At 51.9% G+C, this 23,369-nt stretch overlaps 2 protein-coding genes across 2 annotated transcripts in view; one reads left to right on the forward strand and one right to left on the reverse strand.

Annotated features, from left to right (window-relative positions):
- Nucleotides 1–471: 471 nt before the first annotated feature.
- LOC104990998 (cholesterol side-chain cleavage enzyme, mitochondrial) lies at nt 472–14,915 on the forward strand. Its single transcript, XM_010843362.1, has 9 exons — nt 472–894; nt 4,222–4,377; nt 6,442–6,641; nt 7,658–7,861; nt 8,736–8,893; nt 12,954–13,120; nt 13,409–13,487; nt 13,950–14,147; nt 14,518–14,915. The coding sequence occupies exons 1-9, from the start codon at nt 626–628 to the stop codon at nt 14,647–14,649; spliced, it is 1,563 nt and encodes a 520-aa protein (XP_010841664.1). The 5' UTR covers nt 472–625; the 3' UTR covers nt 14,650–14,915.
- Nucleotides 14,916–17,267: 2,352 nt separating this feature from the next.
- CCDC33 (coiled-coil domain containing 33) overlaps nt 17,268–23,369 on the reverse strand; it is a 94,704-nt gene continuing 88,602 nt past the window's right edge. The window contains 8 exon segments of the mRNA XM_010843413.1: nt 17,268–17,290; nt 17,526–17,637; nt 20,008–20,094; nt 21,047–21,142; nt 21,524–21,672; nt 22,643–22,757; nt 22,854–22,985; nt 23,200–23,288. Of these exon segments, the coding sequence (XP_010841715.1) occupies nt 17,268–17,290; nt 17,526–17,637; nt 20,008–20,094; nt 21,047–21,142; nt 21,524–21,672; nt 22,643–22,757; nt 22,854–22,985; nt 23,200–23,288 (803 nt within the window).

Below are 23,369 nucleotides of genomic sequence, written 5' to 3' on the forward strand. Positions count from 1 at the left end.
CTCAAGTGAATGGTTTTAGTGTTTTTCTATATATGTTGTTGTTTAGTCACTAAGTCCTGTCCGACTCTTTTGCGACCCCATAGACTGTAGCCCACCAAGCTCCTCTGTCCATGGGATTTTTCTAGGCAAGAATACTGGAGTGGGTTGCCATTTCCTTCTCCCTGGGATCTTCCTAACCCAAGGACTGAACCCTTGTCTCCTGCATTGCAGGTGGATTTTTTACCGACTGAGCCACCAGGGAAGTTATGTGTGCAAGAATCCGGGGTCATGGAAATTTTCCCTTAGATATACATCGTATCTAGGGACCAGTACAATGCAAATGCTTCCTGTTTTTCTTCATCCTGAAGTCTCCTCAGGGTGCATTGAGGGAGGGAGTCCCCTCAGGTGGGTGACCACAGTGGCTGACGCTTGATGTTGTAGAACTGGAATGATGGGTTACATTCTTTTGTTTACAGTACTGAGTCTGGGAGGAGCTGTGTGGGCTGGAGTCAGCCGGAGGAGGCTGACCGCCCTGTCAGCTTCTCACTTAGCCTTGAGCTGGTGATTATAAGCTGGGTCCCAGGGTCCCAGGGCCAGAGTCACCTGCTGCAGTACGAGCAGAGACAGCAGCAGCTGTGGGGGCAGCATGCTAGCAAGGGGGCTTCCCCTCCGCTCAGCCCTGGTCAAAGCCTGCCCACCCATCCTGAGCACAGTGGGGGAGGGCTGGGGCCACCACAGGGTGGGCACTGGAGAGGGAGCTGGCATCTCCACAAAGACCCCTCGCCCCTACAGTGAGATCCCCTCCCCTGGTGACAATGGCTGGCTTAACCTCTACCATTTCTGGAGGGAGAAGGGCTCACAGAGAATCCACTTTCGCCACATCGAGAACTTCCAGAAGTATGGCCCCATTTACAGGTAAGCCTGGCAGAGGATTGGGGCTGGCGGGATAGGGAAGCCTGTGGTGGCCCCCTCCCTGAAAGGTCTGCCCTCCCCTTCCAGGCTCTGGTTCACCTCTGACTTTATTTCTTCCTGCCTGGCGGTGGCAGGAGTAGAGTTAATGCTTCCCAGACAGTGGGTTCACTTCCCAGCCCTGAGGCCTCAACAGTCCCCGGGCTCTACACCCTTAGAAACTTTGGGGAGGTGGGGAGGCCAAGAAAATAAGCCCCGGTACCTCCATTATCTGCAGGACACTTTGCAAGGTGTGGTTGTCATCCCCATTTTCAGAGGAGAAGGAAGTTCAAAGAGGTTAGGACTCTAGCCCTGATCACTCAGCTAGAAGACTGTCCTGCTACCCGGGGTGCTGGTCTTGCCTCCCCTTGGCCTGTGGGACTCTGAGTGGCTGATTGGTCCCTTCCACTAGGCCTGGCTGCTGTCCCTCTTCCCCAAACATCTGCCTTGCTTCCAGCCAGGAGGGAGAGCCTTTGGTCTTTTGGCCTCGCTGTACCCCACCTTCTTGCCCTGGGGTGGGGGTGAGGTCTGGGGGCTGCCCTTGGGAGGGAGGCCTCACTTGTTCTGGTTTAGCAGTTTCTAAGGTAGGTGGGCTTCAAGAGACATTTGGGTTCCTTTCTGAGAGCATAGGTGAGGGGGATTAGAGGTGGCAAAGATGATGGCTGAGGGCAGGGAGGAGACACCAGGAAGTATAATGCTTTACTTTTACTCTATTTTTTTATTTTTGGTTGGGGGGATGCACCGCGTGGCCTGTGGGATCTTAGTTCTCTTCAGGGATTGAACCTGTGTCCCCTGCAGTGGGAGCACTGAGCCGTAACCACTGGACTGACAGGGAATTCCCCCTTTTACAGTTATAAGTGCTTTTTTAGAACTGGTTGGAGACAGGGCACCCGCTTAGCCCCAGGCTGAATGTTAGATTTGGAAGAAGTTTGCTCCTTAGTCTCTCTTCTTTGTCTTTCTGTCTCTTTCTCTCCCTTCTAAGCCTCTCTCCCCAGTCTTACTTCATGAATTTTTTCATTATTCCCTGCTTCCTCCCCTCCTCCTCCTTCCTGTTCCTAGCCCCTTGTAGGAACTCTTTATTTTATAAAGTCCCTATTTTCTGAGTCACTTTCATCTGAGTCTTGCAACCTGTCCTTAAATTTGGCATTATTCCTAATTCACAGATGGGAAAACTGAGACCCAGAGAGAAGGGTCTTGCCAAGGTCACACAGTTCATCAGGGCAAAGCCAGGGCTGGAACCCTGATTGTTTGGCTTCCAGTTCGGGGTGTCAGGCTTCCCAGGGGGCGCTAGTGGTAAAGAATCCACTTGCCAATGTTGGAGATCCAAGAGATGCAGGTTTGATCCCTGGGTCAGGAAAATCCCTTGGAGGAGGACATGGCAACCCACTCCAGTATTCTTGCCTGGAAATCCCATGGACAGAGAAGCCTGGTGGGCTAGAGTCCATGGGGTCGAAAAGAGTTGGACATGAGTGAGCATGCATATTATTATATTATTCAGGGTGTCAGTAGTCTAACTATAGCCTTGAGATAACAAACTTCTAAATGAACATGAGGAATTTACAAGTTTCATGGACTTTCCCTTAATACAAGTCTGTTCCTGTTCTTTATTCAATAGTTTAGAAAAATTGATATCAAATACAATCTCAGTTTTGATAATATTTATGTACCATTCAGAATGTGAATGTATTTATATGCTATTTTGTGTTGTCCTATAATAATGTACCAAGGACTTCTTTTCTCTTTTCTCTCTTTAATATAATTTTAAAAGGCAGCATAGTAGCCCATAGTATGGATAGCCATATATTTTTCAGCTAGCTTTTAAAAGTGGATATTTAGACCACTCTAGGTTTTTTTTTTTTTTTTTTTAACTATTAGACATCCTTATACATTTTTTTTTTCTATGAACATTTTCATCCATCAGGCATCACTGATGTCAGATAGCTGCCTTGGGCTAGATTCCCAGAGGTAGAATTGATAATAACAATAGCAGTTCAAGGACTTTGCTTAGCTGTTTTTAATGGAGTCAGTGGTTTGAGGATGTGTGGCAGCTGGAAAAACACTGAGGGGATTTTCTGGGAGGCCATGGTCGGCCAAGGAGACTTGGGGAAGATAGGCCTGGGCTCTGTGGGTTAGTGGCTAAAGCCATGCTCTCTCCCACTCCCCAGCCTAGTCTTCTCCCCTCCCCCTCCCTCTCCATTCTCAAGGAAGAGGGAGGAAGAGAGGGGAAGGAGGGTAGAGAGAGGGAGAGAATGAGAATTTGGCTTATACTTGTATGCTTTTATGTTTTACCTTGAAGTGTATCTTGAATTAACTTTCTTATGCAAAAGGCAGATACAAGTCAGAAGCAGAATTTTCTGTTGTTTCATGACAGTTGTACATTAATTCTCTGCAAAGTGCCTTAAGGTATATTTATACCTGGGGCTTGATGTTTTACCTCAGTTTTATTTTAATAGTGACAGAGTACTTTGTTGGGCCTCTAATTCCTGGGGGAGGGTGACCAGTTCCAGAACTTCAATCCTAGAGCTTAGAAGGGACTGCCTGGCCTGGTGTGTGACCTGCCCAGCAAGCTACATGGAGTCACTCTAGTCCAGGGTTACTCCCAGCTGCCATGAAAGTGCCATGTTTCTGAGCTCTGCATAGGTGAGAGGGTGGAGGGTGCTGAGAGTGTAGACACACAGGAAGAATGAACATTGGAGGACCTGATGATCCAGGGGAGGCCCTGGGTAGGGGTGGGCTTGGTCCTGAGGATGTGCAGGAGCCACTGTGATGATAAGATGAGCACGAAGCTGTTACTTAGAGAATGTCTTCCCAGGTGGCACAGTGGTAAAGAATCTGCCTGCCAATGCAGGAGACGCAAGAGACGAGGGTTCAATCCCTGGGCAGGAAGATCCCTTGGAGGAGGGCATGGCAACCCACTCCAGTATTCTTCCCTGGAGAATTCCATGGACAGAGGAGCCTGGTGGGTTACAGTCCATAAGGTCACAAAGAATCAGACTGAGCACAGATACATGCAATAGGAGCCACACTCATAGATTTCATATCATCTTATTCTTCAGCAATCCTGTCAGGCAGGTACTGTATTTATCTCCACTAAAGAAACTGAGACTCAGAGGATGAGACTAAAGTCATACAGTGAGGAAACTATGGGCCAGGATCCACTCCCAGGCCGGTCTGCTCCGTGCTGTCAGCTGCAAAGTGGTTACAGAGGAGCTGGGTCCTGTGCCCTGATTGTGCAGGGTCTGCAGGACTCTCCTCAGATCCTTACCTCACAGCAACCCTCTTCTGCCCCTCCAGGGAGAAGCTTGGCAATTTGGAGTCAGTTTATATCATTCACCCTGAAGACGTGGCCCATCTCTTCAAGTTCGAGGGATCCTACCCAGAGAGATATGACATCCCGCCCTGGCTGGCCTATCACCGATATTATCAGAAACCCATTGGAGTCCTGTTTAAGTGAGTCCTGGGTCCTCTCCCAGGGGCTGGAGGGAGATGCTGGGTGGCTGGAGCAAGGGCAGAGGCTGAGGGTGAGATGCTGGGACCGTGCTTGTCCTGCCCTTTCTGTTAACAGCTGGGCCTCTAGACAAACCCCTGTCCTCTTCCTGCCTCCATCAAACAGATGATGGGGAGGGTGAACTGCCCTGCCAACCTTCAGGAACATGGTCAGGAAGAAGATCTTACTGAGTAATTAAAGGCCTTGAAAAGTTCTCATTCATTGGTTCATCCAGTAAGACCCATTTTATTGAGTGCCTCCTATGTGCTAGTCCTGGTGCTGAACTCTGAGTGACAAGTAGGGTGGAGCCCTGCCCCTAGGAGAGTCCCTTATAGTCTAAAGGAGCAGTAAGAAGCATGAACAAATCAGTGTATCTAAATGCATAGATACCATTTTCCACCAAATTGCTCATCAAAAAAAGGAAATGTGACCATAACAAGTGTTGATGAGGATATGGAGCAGCTAGAGTGCTCCTAGCTTGCTAGTGGGACTGAAAGCCAATGCCACCACTTTGGAAAATGGTTGGACATTACTTCCTGCAGTTGAATGTTTATAAAGCAGCCATTATAAACCCATGCTTATAATGCAGTCATTCTGCACTCAGGAATATACTCCAAAGAATACCCGCACCCCACCCACTGAGACGGATATGTACTAAAATGTTTGCAATGCAGTTGTTCATAATAGCAAAAACTGGGAAATCACCTAAATGCAGAACAGGAGCATGAAAAGAGTGACAGAGGCAGACCCCAGTCAACAAGAACAGACTCCGTGTCTCACACAATACAGATGATACAACAATACAGAAGATACTAGAGATATAAGCTGAGTGAAAAAAAGCAAATCATGACAGCTTTTATAAGAAGTTGAAAACAAGCATGCATTTTTGTTTTATTTTATTTTTCAACATGCATGTTGAAAAGCATGCATTTTTAAAAAGCATGTTTTGGAAATATATGTTGATCAGATAAAACTGGAGAAGGCAATGGCACCCCACTCCAGTACTCCTGCTTGGAAAATCCCATGGATGGAGGAGCCTGGTAGGCTGCAGTACATGGGGTCGCTAAGAGTTGGACGGGACTGAGCGACTTCACTTTCACTTTTCACTTTCACGCATTGGAGAAGGAAATGGCAACCCACTCCAGTGTTCTTGCCTGGAGAACCCCAGGGACGGGGGAGTCTGGTGGGCTGCTGTCTATGGGGTCCCACAGAGTCGGACACAACTGAAATGACTTAGCAGCAGCAGCAGCAGCAGCAGCAGCAGCAGCTAAAGCTTTTTACAAAAGCAAATAAGAGATTTAGGTTGGGAGGCAGGGAGGCAGGATGTGGGAGGACTGGGTTGGCATCTGAAAGTTATCATCAAGTTTCTAGTATTCATGTTGGACTGTGAGTTTATAATAACATTCTTGTAAGCATAAAAAGCCCCCAAATAACAAAGAGGGCTTTGCACAGATCTATTTTCAAGAATGGGCATAAGTTGAGAATAGGAATGGATATTAACCCAATTCTGGGCACCTGAGGTTCCCCACCAATGAAAGTAATGAGACATTGGGGGTGCAGAGGTTGGTCAGCTGTGCCCATGCAGGCGCCAGAAAAGGTGATGTAGAGGGACCCTTGAATGGTAGGAGGTGAGACTGACCAGGAGGAAGTGGAAGTGGTGGGGAGGGCAGGCCTGCAGCAGAGGCCAAGACTAGAGGGCTTGACAGTTACTTAAAGGCTCTAAGAATAGGATTTCCATCTTGTTTAAAGCAGCAGCAGCAGCAGCAGCAGCAGAGGGAGTAGAGCACGGTTGGGGGTTTGATCTTCACCCTTTTTTTTTCTGTCACACAAGCCTCCCTATTCCCTCCCCTCTGTCCCGCCCAGGCCAGGCAGAAGCTGGGAGGAGGGGAGGGTAGGGAGGGCTGTGGATGTGAGCAGTGGACTTTGAGCTGTGGCTCAGCCTCCTGGGAAAGCCTAGTCAGTTCCCTCTGTGTTTGCCAGGCCTGGGGTTTGTGACCATGAGGGCCTGAGGGCCCATGTTTTCTCAGGAAGTCAGGAACCTGGAAGAAAGACCGGGTGGTCCTGAACACGGAGGTGATGGCTCCAGAGGCAATAAAGAACTTCATCCCACTGCTGAATCCAGTGTCTCAGGACTTCGTCAGCCTCCTGCACAAGCGCATCAAGCAGCAGGGCTCCGGAAAGTTTGTAGGGGACATCAAGGAAGACCTGTTTCACTTTGCCTTTGAGTGTAAGGAACTTGAACCTACCTGGCCACAGTCCTGGGGATGGGAGAACCCAGCATCTCACCTTGAGACCCAGAATAGACTCTGAAGAAGTGTCAGGATTGGTTTCGGGGAGGAGCCACTGAACACATTCTCTGTCATCAGCTACCGGGGGGAGAGCTGCACGCTCTCATCTGATTCATGATATGGGGCCAAGAATTTCTAGAATGTGGGTCCCTATTGCCCCTTTCCTCCAAAAGCCAGGGTTTGACTTGGCCTTTCATTCAGCAAATCTCTCTCTCTCTTGGGACAGAGACCTTCCCTTTCAAGTCTGGGAGGGGAGGGGAGGGTTGGGTGGGTTATTGAAACAGGGTATTGGAGGATGTGTAGGAATTTTCCAGATGGAATAAAGAGGTTGGGCAGTATAGGCAGAGGGAACAATACATACAAAGGCCCTGTGGCTTGATAGGGATCATGTGGTCACTGCAGGAGATTTGGAGTGCCCAGGGTTTGGCATAAAATTCCTGACCCAAGAGGCAGGAAACCCTTGGGGGTTGTTGTGACTTCTTATGACCAGCCAAGTGGGCCCTGGATGGCCAGTTACTGGGGATTGATGTCCCCCCAGACACCCATCTGACCTGTTCCAGGAAGTATTTAGCCACTCTGGTCAATCATAGATGAGAAGTCTCTCTTCCCAGGAGGAAAGCTGAGAGGCTGCTGGGGGGTGCTGTTGGAAGCGGGAGAGGGCAGTTTCCTCCCAGTCTGAGCCTTTTCTCAGCTGTGCTGGAGGCTCTGCCTCCCACTTGAGGGATCCCTTTTAGGGTCTGTCCCATGACCCTCTGAAGGGCCTGACTGACTGCCACAAAGGCAGTTTTCCTTACTCCTGCAATTTCAGCCCTTTGGGACTCAGCTGTCAGTTTCTTTACTGAAGGAGGCTGAGGTTGGATGCAAGGGCTCCCATGTGTTGGGGAGGGGGGCGATGGTTTCCTGGGAGCTGAGGCTCTCAGATGGTCAGGTTGGATGAGATTCTTCAACTTTGCAGCCATCACCAATGTCATATTTGGGGAGCGCCTGGGGATGCTGGAGGAGACAGTGAACCCCGAGGCCCAGAAGTTCATTGATGCCGTCTACAAGATGTTCCACACCAGTGTCCCTCTGCTCAACGTCCCTCCAGAACTGTACCGTCTATTCAGAACCAAGACTTGGAGGGACCATGTAGCCGCATGGGACACAATTTTCAATAAAGGTGAGGGCTGTACCCTGGGCAGTCACAGGTGGAAGCCAGGAGAGCCCTGTTTGCCTCTGGAGATGGGAAATCCAGGCCTGGGTTGGAGGGTTGAGGGTTGGGGGAGTGGGGAGAAAGACACAGAGGGAGAGAGAAAGTCAGTTGGGAGCCTCAGACCTTGGCCTGCCGCTTTGTCCCAAGTTATGACTTGCCGTGTAGAAAACCCATGGATGGCCATCGGGAAGGCCCAGGAACCCCTGCATATGGTATGCAGAAAGCTGGCTCCTGAGGATGATCAGATTTTTCTGGAGAAAGAGGATTAAAGAAGTCTGTCATATTCTTCCAAGGAGCCCAGGATTCCCAACATGGGTTAAAGACCAGCATTTCAGACATGGCTGTGCTTGGTGACAGAGCAGGGCTTCGGTGACAGGGATTCGTAAAGGGTGGAGAAGGCTGACTGGGATGTGGTGATGATGCCAGGTCTGGAGTTAAATCCTGCCTCTGCCCTGACACCCTTGTGACCTTGTGCAAGTTATCATCTTAGATGGACTTCTGTTTCCTTATCTGTAAAATGGGCATGATAGCACTTACCCTAAATAATAATTTAAAAAAACCACAACAGGTATGAGGAACTTTATAGAGCATGCTCCTCAGAGAAACAGCAGCCAAGAAAGTGCAGGGCTCCAGAATCCTCAAGCCCTTGTGCTCTTTCTTGCCCCTCTGCAGAGAGCCTCGCTGCTTTTTCTTTTTTTTGGCCATCTTGAAACATGTGCGATCTTATTCCCCTGCCCAGGGATTGACTCCGTGCCCCCTGCAGTAGAAGCATGGATTTTAACCCCTGCACAGCCAGGGAAATTTCTGGCCTCCCTCTGTTTTCTTTCTTCCTGCCCCACAGCTGAAAAATACACTGAGATCTTCTACCAGGACCTGAGACGGAAAACAGAATTTAGGAATTACCCAGGCATCCTCTACTGCCTCCTGAAAAGTGAGAAGATGCTCTTGGAGGATGTCAAGGCCAATATTACGGAGATGCTGGCAGGGGGTGTGGACACGGTGAGGACCCAGTGAGGTGGCCGTAGAGGTACATCCGGTCCCTTCCTGCGCCCTTTCCCCACAGCCTTCCTCATTGTCTGAAACCCCTGTCCATGAGGGCTCCATCTCCCTCTCCTGACCCCACTTCCTAGATGCTAATCTTCTAGGAGGGCGAGCTCAAGTCAGTCATCCACTGAGCGTGCCTTGAGGCTGATCCACCTTTTTTTCTTTGCCAGTGAAGAGGGGGTGACTAGGTACAGGTGGGTGACAAAGCTTACTTGGTATCAGGAAGGCAGGCGGGATCTCAGAGAAGCTGGGAGCCAACCAGTGGAATTTGCCCTGGGCTTGCCCTCCAAATCTTCTTGTTGCCTTCCATGCCCCCTCTTCCAGACCTCAGTCCCCCTTGATGCCTCCAGTGTCTGAAGGCATCATGCATGGTGTCTCCCAGAGGTCCACAGGCAGAATAATATCCAAGAAACTTCTTTTTCAGTATTTATTTTATTGTATTAGTTTGGCTGTGTCAGGACTTGGTTGTGGCACGTGGATCTTTAGTTGTGGCCTGTAGGGTCTGGTTCCCTGACCAGGGATTGAACCCAGACCCTCTGCACTGGGAACGTGGAGTCCTAACCATTAGACCTTCAGGGAAGTCCCAGAAGCTTCTGTTCTTGAATGTCAAAATTTCTCTGTCCTGTGTGCCTTCCCTTTTCCTAAACCTTAAACTTCCTCAAGCCAATGTGATGGTGAGGGTTAATTCATTAGCGTTTCTTGATTGCTAGTTACGATTCAGGCCCCAAGACTATAAAGATGAATACAGCAGACCTCAAATATCCTAAATGGCTCAGACGGGAAGCGTGTATAAGTTTGTGAGAGGTGCCATGACAAAATAGTACAGACTGGGTGACTTTAACCACAAAAGTGTAGCGGCTCATAATTCTGGATCAATGTATCAGCAAGGTTGCTTTCTTCTGAAGCCCCTCTGCCTGGCTTGTTGATGGCTGTCTTCTTCCTACATCTTCACATGATTTTCCTTACTTCCTTCTTTTTCTTTTCAAAAAAATATTTATTTATTTGGTTGAGCCAGGTCTTAGTGGCAGCATGCAGGATCTTTAGTTGCAGCATTTGAACTCTGATTCCATGCTGTCAATGTAGGGGGCCTGGATTCGATCCTTGGTTGGGAAACAAGATCCCACATACCTCAACTAAGAGTTCCTGTGCCGCAACTAACACTCCCTTTTCTTCTTACACGGACACCAATCCTATTCGATTAGGGACCCCCCCATATGACCTCATTTTACCTTGTTTAGTAGCTAAGTTGTGTCCGCTCTTTTGCAACCCCATGGACTGCAGCCTGCCAGGCTCCTCTGTCCACGGGATTTACCAGGCAAGAATACTGGAGTGGGTTGCCATTTCCTCCTCCAGGGGATCTTCCTGACTCAGGGATCGAACGGTGTCTCCTGCATTGGCAGGCGGGTTCTATAATGCTGAGCTACCAGGGAAGCTCTCATTTTACCTTAATTATCTTATTAAAGGCCCTCTCTCCAAATACAGTCACACTGTGAGGTGCTGGGGGTTATGACTTCAACATATGAATTTGGGAGGGACACGATTCAGCCCAGGACAAGGAGGCAGCATGGGCCCAGACGACCACCTCTTCACCTTAAAGGGCTGGATGACGAGGTACTGGGTACTGACAATGCTAAGAAGAGGGGAGAGACCAATGTGGCCTTACAGGACAGGGAGAGCACTCCACAGAGTAAAGTCAACTTGTCTTCCCTCTTGTGCCAGGAGGAGAGAGAGGAAATAGCATTTCAGGACTGGGGAGAAGCAGGTGACAAAGCCGCTGGGTGAATAACTTCATTTCCTAGGTATTCTATTTGCATTGTGCTCTAACCTCCAGTGCAGGAGTTTCCATTCCTGGGCTGCAGATGGAGGCTTTGAGCATATTTTAAACATAGTTCATTGTCAGTCATGTAAAAGGGATTCCCCCCTAAAAGCTCACCTGCACCAGAGCAGCTGTTATTCTTGGGTAATATTTATTAAGCAAGCACTATACAGCAAGCAGGATCCTAAGCTTTTCACATTAACTCTTTTAACCCATTTAGCATTCACAAACAACACTTTGCAGTATTTTACTGTTCCCCTTTGTTGAGATGAGGAAACTGGGGCACAGAGAGGTTAAGGAACTTCATTAAGGTCACACAACCAGTAATTCAGGTGAAAGTGAAAAGTGAAAGTGAAAGTCACTCAGTCGTGTCTGACTCTTTTCCACCCCATGGACTATAGCTCACCAGGCTTCTCTGTCCATGGAATTCTCCAGGCAATAACACTGGAGTGGGTAGCCGTTCCCCTCTGCAGGGATCGAACCCAGGTCTCGTGCATTGCAGGCAGATTCTTTTACCATCTGAGCCACCAGGGAAGCCCTAACTTAGTTGAATACAGCCAGTAGTCCCTCTCCTCATCCTGCAAAAGCCATGTTGGTCTCTCCTCTTTTCTCAGTGTTGTCAGTACCTGATGCCTCGTCACCAGCCCTGTTACTTATTAAACAAGTATCTCCTGAGTACCCACGCTGTGTTGGGCCTTGGAAAAAATGAGACAATTACATGCATTTGATCTGAGCCTTGAGGGAGGGGTACACACCTGCTTCCTAGGCTGGGAAGGGAACTGTAGGAAAAGGGAACAGCATGAGGAAGATTTCTGGGCTTCAGGAACTGTGTGTAGCTCAGGGCGGCTGGAGCATGCTGGAGAGAGGTGGCAGTGGGCTGGGAGCAACCGGCAGGTATTGGAGGGGGTCCATGGGTCTGGTCACAGCCTCTGGACTTGATCTGGGGACTCCAGGGATCCAGGCAAGAATTTCAAGCTGGGAAGTGACTGGATGGCATTTTTTCACAATTGCTTCCACTGGGAGGAATAAGAAGCATGTCCAAACCTCTTGGACCAAAATATGATCCTTGGCAAGTTAATATGCCAACACCATGTGTCTAGCCCTAGGTCATATTCCAGTTCCATCACTGAAGAATCTGTACTATGGGGCCTGAGGAGGATCACTCATACCTCCAGTGAAAGTTAACACTCACTACATTAGCCCTGAGATTAGCTGGTCAGTCTCAGTATAGACCACATGCTAATTGCAACTCTGACATAAAACAGGTCTGGTTGTTCTGGTTTCAGCATTTATGAGCCTCACTTTATGCTATACTACTATAGGCAGATGCTACATTTAGGGGGAAGTTCTACTGGGGAGCTGCTGCTGCTGCTGTCACTTCAGTCATGTCTGACTCTGTGTGACCCCATAGAAGGAAGCCCACCAGGCTCCCCCATCCCTGGGGTTCTCCAGGCAAGAACACTGGAGTGGGTTGCCATTTCCTTCTCCAATGCATGAAAGTGAAAAGTGAAAGTGAAGTCACTCAGTCGTGTCCGACCCTCAGCGACCCCATGGACTGCAGCCTACCACGCTCCTCCGTCCATAGGATTTTCCAGGCAGGAGTACTGGAGTGGGGTGCCATTGCCTTCTCTGCTACTGGGGAGAGGGCTGCTCATTTAACAGGCATTTCAAGAGGAATGGCAGTCATCAGGAGTACAATCATTACAGAAGTAGGATTTGGCCTCTTAAGGCCTCTGGAGTCCTTTGGAAGAAGGCATTAGTTATATGGCTGACCCTCTACTGGCGGGGAAGATGGGAGGGCTCTGGTGACATGAGTGGGGAGGGCAGGGATAAGTGCTGCCCCAAACATTCCTGCTTGGACCACAAGAAAAGCTTCTTGGACATTTGCCTCAAAAAAAAAAAAAATTTATTTATTTGGCTGCACCAGGTCTTTGTTGCAGCAGGCAGGATCTAGTTCCCTGACTAGGGGTTGAACCTGGGCCACCCCTGCTTTGAGAATGCAGAGTCTTAGCCACCAGATCACCAGGGAAGTCCTGACATTTGCCTTCTGAATTGTGTTTTGCTTTATGTGGATAGTGGTTTCTGGATCCCTGGACGAGGGTGAGGGGAAGTGTTTGGCAATGAAAATTTAGCATGGGTCTAGATGCCCCATGAGTAACCAGCCCTCTGGGTTTTCTGCACCCCCACACTCTCCACCAGACATCCATGACATTGCAATGGCACTTGTACGAGATGGCACGCAGCCTGAATGTGCAGGAGATGCTGCGGGAGGAGGTTCTGAATGCCCGACGCCAGGCAGAGGGAGACATAAGCAAGATGCTGCAAATGGTCCCACTTCTCAAAGCTAGCATCAAGGAGACGCTGAGGCAAGCCCACTCCCACCTATGCCTGCCCCGCCCCACCCCACCCCCTCAAATCCCTGGGCAGGGACAGGGTGCTGCCTGAGCACAGGGTTACAAGGATGGGCTGGTGGAGAAGATGGGTAGCAGGAAGTGAGGAGTCTGGGGAAGACAGCTGGGAATGGGGAGGAGGGGTCCTGCCTCCAGACCACCACCCCCCGCCAGGGTGTGCAGCTGGAGCTGAGCTGCCATGCTGGGGGCTGGGCCTCTGTCCAGGCCTTGGGGCATCAGCTTCTGAATGCTTTTCACTGGCAGACTCCACCCCATCTCCGTGACCCTGCAGAGATACCCTGAAAGTGACTTGGTTCTTCAAGATTACCTGATTCCTGCCAAGGTAGGTGTGGCAAGAAGGCTGCAGGCTCTGTCAGTCAGACAGGGGAGGCCAGGGGCAGACTGCAATTGCATAAGATAGTGGCAAGGGGGGCTTCTGTCCTGCCTTTCTTCCTGGGGCTGGCTGGTGGGGTCCTTGGCAGCAGTGGTCCCAGTGTGAATGAAGGGCAGAGGGGATGGTCACAGTGGACGGTGGTTTTGGGATGTTGCTGGACTTCTAGGTTAGGAGGGAGATTCCATGGGCTGCCTGGGTTTCTGAGGGTCCTCTGGGACTGAGGAAAAGGGCAGGACAATCTCTTGGCCCGTCCCCAGCCTAGTGTCTTCGGTGGTACGCATTGGATGGACGAGGCTCAGGGAGAGGTGAGGCCTTATTCAAGATCACATAGTGGGTATTATGCTGTGCTGTTATTGTTCCGGGCTGTGAGGAGGTAAGGCCTATTCAGACCTCGGCTCACCTTGTCCTCAGACACTGGTGCAAGTGGCCATCTATGCCATGGGCCGAGACCCTGCCTTCTTCTCCAGTCCGGACAAGTTTGACCCAACCAGGTGGCTGAGTAAAGACAAAGACCTCATCCACTTCCGGAACCTGGGCTTTGGCTGGGGAGTGCGGCAGTGCGTGGGCCGGCGGATCGCCGAGCTGGAGATGACCCTCTTCCTCATCCACGTGAGTCTGACCTGGGGACATCTGTCTCCCGGGACTTGGTCTCCCCTCCCCAACAACCTCCTGCGGTCTCCTTTTGGGGCAAATCCACTCACCATCCACGGGTGCTCCCTGGCCATAAGTTCCCACAGAACTTATGATGGAAGGGGGGTGGGGTGGAAAAGGTTTCATAGAAACCAAAGTGAAAGCCTGAACCAGGGGGACGGAGGGCTAGTGGTATTTTCAGGCTCTGCACAGGGTTCAGTAGGAGCTGGAGGGAGACCCACTTGGAGCATCTCACATCACACGCAACTGCTCCCAGGTGAATGAGCCTGGGCTGGGGGAGACAGACCCACCCCGCCTCTCCCCTAAGCCCACTATCCCTCTTTCTCAGATTCTGGAGAACTTCAAGGTTGAAATGCAGCATATCGGTGACGTGGACACCATATTCAACCTCATCCTGACGCCGGACAAGCCCATCTTCCTTGTCTTCCGCCCCTTCAACCAGGACCCGCCCCAGGCGTGACCGGAGAGGGCGGGCACTGCCCTTTCCACCAATCCAGCTAGCTGGGGTGTGGGAAGACGGCCCGAGGGGGTGGGGCCATGGAGGTACTCGCACCTCCATTGCTCGCTCAGTCCACACCTCTTGCACCTTTCTGGCTAGGTCTGACCAGATGAAGCTGGCACTCAGGGGTCAGCTGCTTCCGCTCAGCTGAGGCACCCCTGTCTCACCCTACCTCTTCCCCTTCTTCTCCCATCCCATGAAGGCAATAAACGAGTGAACGCTGCAAAGTGCTTTCATTTTCCATCTGACCCCCTAAGGTAGTCATCACACTTGGAGAGATGCTCTCTGACCCAGGTCAGCAGATAGATCTGAGTATGAATGGAGAACTGCTGCCCTTGAAGCCATTTCTGCTGGGACCCCCCCACCTATAGCAGCTCAGGAGCCAATAGGCTCCACCTCCCTGTTGTCCCGTTGCTTATGAGGCAGAGCAGATGGAGGGCTATTGCCATTGCACCCCTGGAGCAGCTGGCATAGGGATAAAGAACTTGGCAGAGTTCTGTTGAGAGAACAGGGCAGCCTGAGAGGTTGTGGGCCAATCCTGGCTCCCGGGGCCCGCCTCTCATGGGTGAGGCTCCCACAGTGCTCTGCTTGGCTGAGCCTTGGGTGGGAATTCCCTGTGGGGCAATGAGGACTTCCTGCCAAGGGCCAGTGAGAGTCTCGAGCATGATGTCTGGGGATGATGTGGTGAAGAGGATGTGGGTGAGGGGCTGGTGTGAGGTGACTGATTCTGGGAAGAAGAGGCCCGCATGCTTCCTCTACCCCACCTGACCACCCTTTTCTGGACTTCCCCAGGCCTTAACTTCCTGCCCCAGTGGGATGGGCCCACAGGTCCAAGCTCTGGGCATTAGGCAGGGAGACTGGGGCAGTCTCTGGTGCATTATTTGGACCGCCTGACAATGGTCTCAATTTTAACCCTCTTGGCCCCCTCTGAGTTCTGTGACTCCTAACTTGACCAGGTACCTGATCCTCCCTGGCCCTTGGCTACCCAAGTCCAAGTCAGGCAGACATAGGGGGCTAGTGCTGCTCAGGATAGCAGCCCAGATGGCTTGGCCTCTTCTACCAGGATCTGCAGGTTCTGAATTCACTCTTGGAGCCTTTCTGCTTTTCCTCATCACAATCCTCTTCCTTGTTGTCTTTATCCTTCCTGCTTCCTTTCCTTTCTCCAGGCTTGAGTCAGTTTTGCTTGGAAATGTTAGAGTTGGAGGGCCTTACAGTCACAGATGTTAGCCCAGAGAGGTTGCTTGAGTCACTCAGGGTAACACAGCAGGCTTGTAGCTAGAAGCCAGGCCTTCTAACTGTCAGTGGAGGGCTCCTTCTTCTAGCCCCTTCTGCTTTTCTGTCCCTGGATGTGTTTAGACACAACACTACCAGCTCAGCCTATCCCTCGTGAATGGAGTATTTCATACTAACACGTAACTGATTGTCACAGGCAGGCTTCAAGTCTTTTGCTTCCCAAGAAACAGATAAACCAAACTTGAAATAAAGGATTTCAGATATGATACATGTTGAGGGGCAGGTAGAAAATCCCAGCCTCTCTTACCAGCTGACCTCTGGTGGTCTCAGTTCTTTTGGAGGTCTGAATGGGACTTGTCTCCCTGGCTCCTGCTTTGAAAGGCCTCTTCCCTCTCCCTGCCCACCCCTGTCCTGAGTCCACTATGGCATTGGACTCTCTAAAGAGAGTAGCTCCTGGGACAGGCAGGAGGCTACAGGGCTACAGCAGAAGGCCCAGACCCAGAGTGGGGTCTGGAAGGAGGAAGCTTAGGTACCCCAAGCTGCCCTGCTCTGGGAAAGGGGTGAATGCTCACTGACATACAGCATTTAATAAAGTCATTTTAAGGGGGTGGGGCTGCGACTCCAGCATGCAGAGGGGGTGGCCTGCTAGGAGTCAGTCTGTTGAGATTTCGAGAGCTTTTTGAGCTTAGTCTCTGAGCTGGGCATCAAGGGGTCCAACTTGGAGGGTTGCGTTTGGTCCTTGGAGGGGTTCTGTGGTGGCAAAGCAAGATGAAGTGAGTATGCCCCTGCCCCTAGAGGAATGAACCAATAAAATGCATCTTTCTTGGAAAGTCATGCCTCAGACAATCCGAAATCCAGTGGGTCATGACTTCTCAAATATTTCCAAACTCATTTAACCACAGTAGGTCATACCTAATTTTTCCCAGAGTCTTCAGGGCTCAGTGGGTGAGTCTACTAAGGTAGCCTGGTATTCCTCCCACCCCCCAGCCCCCCATCCTTTTCAGATCTGGCCAGGAGCCAGGAAAGAAGCAAAATACTGATAATTCAAGAGCAGGAGCAATCAGGGGGTTTGCTTTGTGGGGCTGGGTGGCCCAGGGCTGAGCTTGAGGGGCCTGTTTGTTCTTGGGAAGCTGGCAAGGTTTCTCTCTGGCAGCACGATCCCATCTCTGGCAGGTCTGCAGCACTGCACTTGCCTGAGAAGGGCATGTTCACTGGGGAATCTTAGGCACTGTGCGGTGGGGTGGGGCCACAGCTACTCTGCCCATGAGCAAATCCGGTCCTAAGGTACAGCCAGTGCCAGGGCATTTGAGAAATGCCCTGTGGGCAAGCTGTCAACCACAGCCACCTCATTGGTGATACTCATCACTACCTGAAGGGGAGGACATGTCTTGGCAGGATTCACTTCCCCTTAGACCAGGGGCATTGAGATGGAGCAAGAGCTTCAGCTGGTAACTCAGCAGAAGCTGAGCCTGGGTCTTCTGACTACCAGCCAGGAAGCAGGGCCCCCTGGACAGTTTTTCTCAGGGTCTAGTGACTCTGGAGGTGGGGTGGCTGCCAGACCCTCCACCCAAGCCCCGAGAAGCTCCCCCATGGGGATCGCTCACGGGCACGTCTGTGGCGACTGTTGGAAGGGTGCCGCAAACCATATTCTTGTTCCTGCAGCCGGGTGGCCAAGTCCTGCTTCTCTCGTCCCCAGCGCCGAGCTGAGTCCTCTAACTATAGACATGAAGAGGCATAGATGGAGAACCACCAGGCAGCATGGCCCCTCCCTGAGAGCTAGGACAGCCTACCTGAGCCTGCTCTTAGGGGAAAAAGCAAAACTCTGGTTCATGTGGGCTAGCTACTACCTTCCCAAGAGACCTCAGGGTGACAAGAGTGGGTGAAGAGGGACTAAGTGACAGCTTGACTATGACTGATGGATCTTCTCTTAGTTTCACCAGCGGACTGAGCCCAGACGCTATTACAATGGGTCCAACCAATCCTCCACCATGGGGCTCCAGCCCTCCTTGTACATACGGGAAACCCTGTCTCACCTCTACCATTGTCACGAGTTGAGCCCCCAAACTCCTCATTCACTGAACCCCAAACCTGATCACACAGGGAGCCCTGATCCTGATTACAAAGTGAAAGTGAAAGTCGCTCAGTTGTGTCCAACTCTTTGCAGCTCCATGGACTATAGCCTACCAGGCTCCTCTGTCCATGGAATTCTCCAGGCAAGCATACTGGAGTGGGTAGTTGTTCCCTTCTCCAGGGGATCTTCCCCACCCAGGGATTGAACCCAGGTCTTGCCACCAAGGAAGCCCCCTTGGTCACAAATGGAGCCCCACCTCTCCTGACACACAGATCCCAGACCCTCCTCACAAACTGAGCCACCACCCTGATCACACATGGAGCATGGACCCAGTCACACACCAAACTTGGACTCTGGTCCAAGTGCAGCCCTGACCCTGGATGCAGACTGAACCCTGACCCTCCTCACTGAGCACAGACGTGGTCACACAGGGAGCCCTGACCCTGGACAAACACTGAGTCCTGACCCTGGTCACACATGGAGCCGCAACCCTCCCCACACACTGAGCCCCAACCCTCCAAACACATGGAGACCTGACCCTTCATACAAGGAGCCCCAACCCAGGTCACAAATGGAGCTCTGACCCCAGATGAAGACTGAACCCTGACCCTCCTCACTGAGCCCAGACATGGTCAAACAGGGAGCTCCATCCCTGGACAAACAATGAGCCCAGATCCCGGTCACATATGGAGCCCTGACACTGGTCATATACAGAGATCTGACCCTCCAAACACACAGAGCCCCCACTCTCGAGGCTTTACACATGGAGCTTCAACTCTCCTCACGCTCTAAGCCCCAACCCTCTTCTAACATGCAGACCTGACCCTTGTCACCAGTGAAGCCCCAATTCTTCTCACATAGCCCTAACCGTCCTGAAACACAAATCCTGGTCACAAAGCAAGCCTTGACCCTCTTCACACTTGGAGTCCCAACCTCCTCATACAGGGAGTCCCGACCCTAGCAAACACCGATCACCAGTGCCAGACACACACAGAGCTCTGACCTTGGTCACACAGAGAATTCCCACCCTGGTCATGCATGGAGACTGACCTGGGCCCAAGCCTACTCTAACATGCAGCCTTGACCCTGGTCACAAAGGGAACCCTGACTTTCTTCACACACTGAGCTCTGACACTCCTCACACAGGAAGTCCAAACCCTAGACCAAAACTGATTACTGAGACACCCGTGTCATTCAGCAGTTGAGAATCTGCTTCGCAACGCAGGGGACGCAGGCGCGCTAAGCTCCCACATGCCTCGGGGCAACTAAGCTCGTGTGCCACAACTACTGAGCCCGTGCTCTCCACAACTAGGGTCTGTGCCCTGCAAGGAAAGATCCCGCACGACACAACGAGGACCCCGTGTGCTGCAACTAAGGCCCGAAGCAGCCGAATAATAAATAAATATTAAAAATAAAACCACCCATCACCAACCCTCGACACACACAGAGCCCCCACCCTGATCACACACGAAGCCTTGACCCTCCTCTCATACAGAGCACTGACCCTAGTCACACACTGAGCCACGACCCTCCTCACAGAGGAAATTCCCACCCTGATCACCCCCCAGAGATCCAATCCCCCTCATGCACTGGACCCCAACCCTGATCACACAGGGAGCCCCGACCCTAGTCACACACCAGGCCCTGGTCACAAAATGGAGCCCCCAATCCTGGTCACAAATGGACCCCTGACCCTGGATGCAGACTGAGTCCTGATCCTACACATACACACTGAGCCCAAATGTAGTTAAGTAGGGAGTCCTGATAGTCTAAATACAGGGAGCCCCAGTCCTGGTCATGAACTGAGTCCTGACCCTCCTCACACATACAGCCCTGATCCTTTTCAAACACAGAGCCCCGACTCTGGTCACAAATGGAGCCAAACCCTCCTCAAACTTGGAGCCTTGACCCTCCTCACACACGGAGCCCCCAACCCTCCTGAAATATAGAGGCGGAGCCGGGTCTCTGACTGAGTGGAGGCTCTCTGGCCTGTGTGGCCCCTTCACCTCACCTACCTGGCTTTCCAGGGACAAGATCCGGCTCTGAGCTCGTTCCAGCTTGGCCAGGAGGTTAAACTTGTCTGAATTACTGGCAAGGAGATCCTGTGGGCAAAGCAGAAATTCGCACATGGTCCCCGTCAGGGGCTGTAGCTGTGTGAGCTCGGGAGGCCAGGTGACACTGAGGAAGAAATCAGCCAGGTCCAAGCTCCAAGTTCAGCTCCCAATGCAGAGCCCCAGTTGTTGTTCAGTCGCTCAGTCGTGTCCGGCTCTTTGCAGAACCTCAGACTCAGGGCCAAAGCCCCTGTCCAGGGTTTCACACTTGGCATGTGGCTTTTTCACAGCTGTTCTCCCCATGTATTTCGAGTGTATGAAATTTTTATACATCAGTTAAAAATTTAAAAATATACCAGGGAGGGCTTCTCTGGTGGCTCAGGGGTGAAGAACCTACCTGCCAGTGCAAGGTACACGAGTTTGACCCCTGATCTGGAAAGATCCCACATGCTGCCGAAGCAACTAGGCCCATGCGCCACAACTATTGAGCCTGTGCTCTAGAGCCTGGGAGCCGCAACTACTGAGCCCACGTGCCTGGAGCCCACGCTCTGCAGCAAGAGAAACCACTGCAGTGAGAAGCCTATGGACCACAGCGAAGAGTAGCCCTTGCTCACTGCAGCTGGAGAAAGGCCCCACACAGCAACGAAGACCCAGCACAGCCATAAATAAATGAATAAATCTTTTTTAAGAAAAGATGCATTAATACTAGGGAGCACTAGGTTAGTGCACAGAAGGGAATCTTGAGCTGGGGGGGGGGTCTTTCTGTAAAGTAAAGGATCTGTTTGTAAAGTGAGGGTTCCCCATCTTCCGCTCTTTACCTGGATGTCCACGCATCGAGGGTGCTTTCAAACAGAACTCACCTCCTGCGAATCCTGTGATGAAGAGAAAAACTTTGCTGTGCCCAGCCCACCTGGCTTGTAATTCCAAATGTTCGGTCTCTGGGTTTGCATAAAGCAGGGACACCTGTAACAGCCTCAGAAGGGGAGGGGCCAGGGACACCCACCTGTGCGGGCAGGGTGCCCCTGGAGTGGCCCGGGGCTTCTGTCTCTTACAGGCTCTCTGCCAGGTCTCCTCTTGCTCCCAACTCCCCAGGGTCCACCTGGGATCAGGGAAAGGGTTCTCCAAGGCTGTACCAATCCCAGGAAATGCTCCAGGATGGAGTACTGAGAGCCCTGTGTGGAGCCCCACTGCAGCCAGCCAGTGGCAAATGGGCTCAGGGGTCAGCTAGGGGTTTGCTTGCTCTCCCATGATACTAGATGAGGGTAAGGGTGAAGCTTTCAGACTCGTGAGTGTTCTCCAGGGGAAAAAAGCCAAGGCCCAAGAGCTAGAGACTCTCCAGAGATTCCAGGCACACTGAAGACCCTGGGAAACCTAGCTCCTGGTCTGGGGCTTCACCTCGGATTGTGTGGTGAATGGTTTCTGGGCACCTGGTGACCTGGGTAGGCAGGCCCAGGACCACGCTTGTGCTGGTGGCTCTTACCGGCACGGCCTGCGGCTGCAGAATGATGGGGGCTGACTGGTGGCAGCTCTTATCCAGCTCTGCCTGCAGTCTCAAGTTTTCCGTGAGCAGCACTGAGTAGACGTCAACAGGCAGATTCTCGCCCGTAGGACCCGGGGGAAGGCCAGAGGCTGAGAGTATGGGGAAGGCTGTGAATGCGGCCATAGATGTGCATGAGATAGGCTTTCCTGCCTCCGTGTGCCTGGTCCAATCTGCCTCAGTGTTTTCCTTCTTTCTGCTCGTCCTCTGCTCCCCAGCTATGGCTCCCTACTGCCAGTGAGATCAGGTCCACATGCCTCCTGAGGCCATGGTTTTAGGCTCTTTACAATCTGACCTGGGTGATCTCCCTAATCACTGCCCTGCCCTTTGTCCTGGGTCTGTTTCAGCTCCTCATCTCTATCTTTCCTCCTTTTTCTGCTTCTGGCATCCTTACTCCCTGGGCGAGGGCCTGGCTGTTTCCTTTCCCGAGATTGCCTTCTCATCTCTCATGCTAACCTCAGGGTTCCTGAAAGGCGGGCCCAACTTTCATTGTTTGTTAAAGGCCTTCAAAAATACCCCCCCACTGACACCCCCATGCAGTGAAGGCTGTCACAGGGCTGGGCTTATGGGGGTCTCCAGTGAGGTGGCACAGAAATCCTCCGCTTGGGCTGACCTGATCCCGTGTGACCTGGTTCTCTTTTGCTCATCAGAGCTGCCTCGGATGGGCAGTTCTGGATGGCTTTGGTTAACATTGATGGAGAAAGTAAATCATGGACTTAACCAAAATATTTTTTTTTCTGTTTATTTTGTAGAAGCAGACTCTTTGAAAATGTAGGGAGATGAGCATATAATTTGAGGGAACTGCTGCCTGGCAAAGCCCCACTTTGCAGGTAGCCCATTTCTGTTCACTTGAGTCTCAGAGCTGCTTCTGGAAGGTCAGAGCCTCTTTCTAGCATGGTGCACACGCTGTGTCCCCTCCCTTGTGTTCTGAGGGGCTCCCTGGCAGGAGAAGGGAGTTCAGGGACCTCTGGAAGTGCTGAGTGTCTGAATGAATGGGGAACTAGCACCCTCTGCGCAGTTTGAAGGTGCTGCTGAAACTGAGAGGCCTCAAGAAGGCAGGGCCTGCAGGGGCGGGAGCAGACTCACGCATGCTGGGCTTTCCCTGCGGCTTGTCCTGCAGGGGCTTGCTCCTCTTGCGCAGCTTGTCCTCCAGCACTTGCTCCATCTTCTCGATCACCTGGAGGGCGGAGCACAGAGGCTGGGCTGGCCCGGGGGCATCACACTTTCCCTTCAGTGGCCGGATCCGGGGCAGCCTGGCCCTTCTGCTACCTGCCTTCTCCTGGTGCCTCACGGTCTCCTCCAGCGCCTTCATCTTCTGCAACTTGTCCTGGTAGTGCTTCAGCAGCGCAGCCTGTGGCTGCTGAGCCTGGGGTAGGAGGAGCAGCTCCTTTTCTCGATCATTCTTCTGATGGTGGTGGGGGTTGCAGAGAGAGGGGAGAAGGGGGAACAGGGGTGCCCTTGGCCCCGAGGGTCCACCCCAGCTCCCCCTGCTCAGTTCACCACTTCCCTGGCCCCCTGGCCCCTATGTCCCTCTCCCTTCTACTTTCAGGTACTCCCTCCCACTTTCAGGTACTCCCTCCCGAGCGCCCTTCCCCTCTGCCCTCTGAGCCCTGGCTTACTAGAGTCAGTTCACTCTGCAAACGCTGCACCTTGTCCCTCAGCTTCTTCATGTCCAGCTCAGTCAGCAGCAGTTTCTGCTTCATGGATGCTAGTGGTGGTGGAGGAGCTGGCTCAGGGAGGAGGCACCTCCCAATTCAAATTGGAATACTTGAGGCGGGTGCAGGTGGGG

The sequence above is a fragment of the Bison bison genome, unplaced genomic scaffold (assembly GCF_000754665.1).
Source record: "Bison bison bison isolate TAMUID 2011002044 unplaced genomic scaffold, Bison_UMD1.0 scf7180017864181, whole genome shotgun sequence".
Lineage (NCBI taxonomy): Eukaryota > Metazoa > Chordata > Mammalia > Artiodactyla > Bovidae > Bison > Bison bison.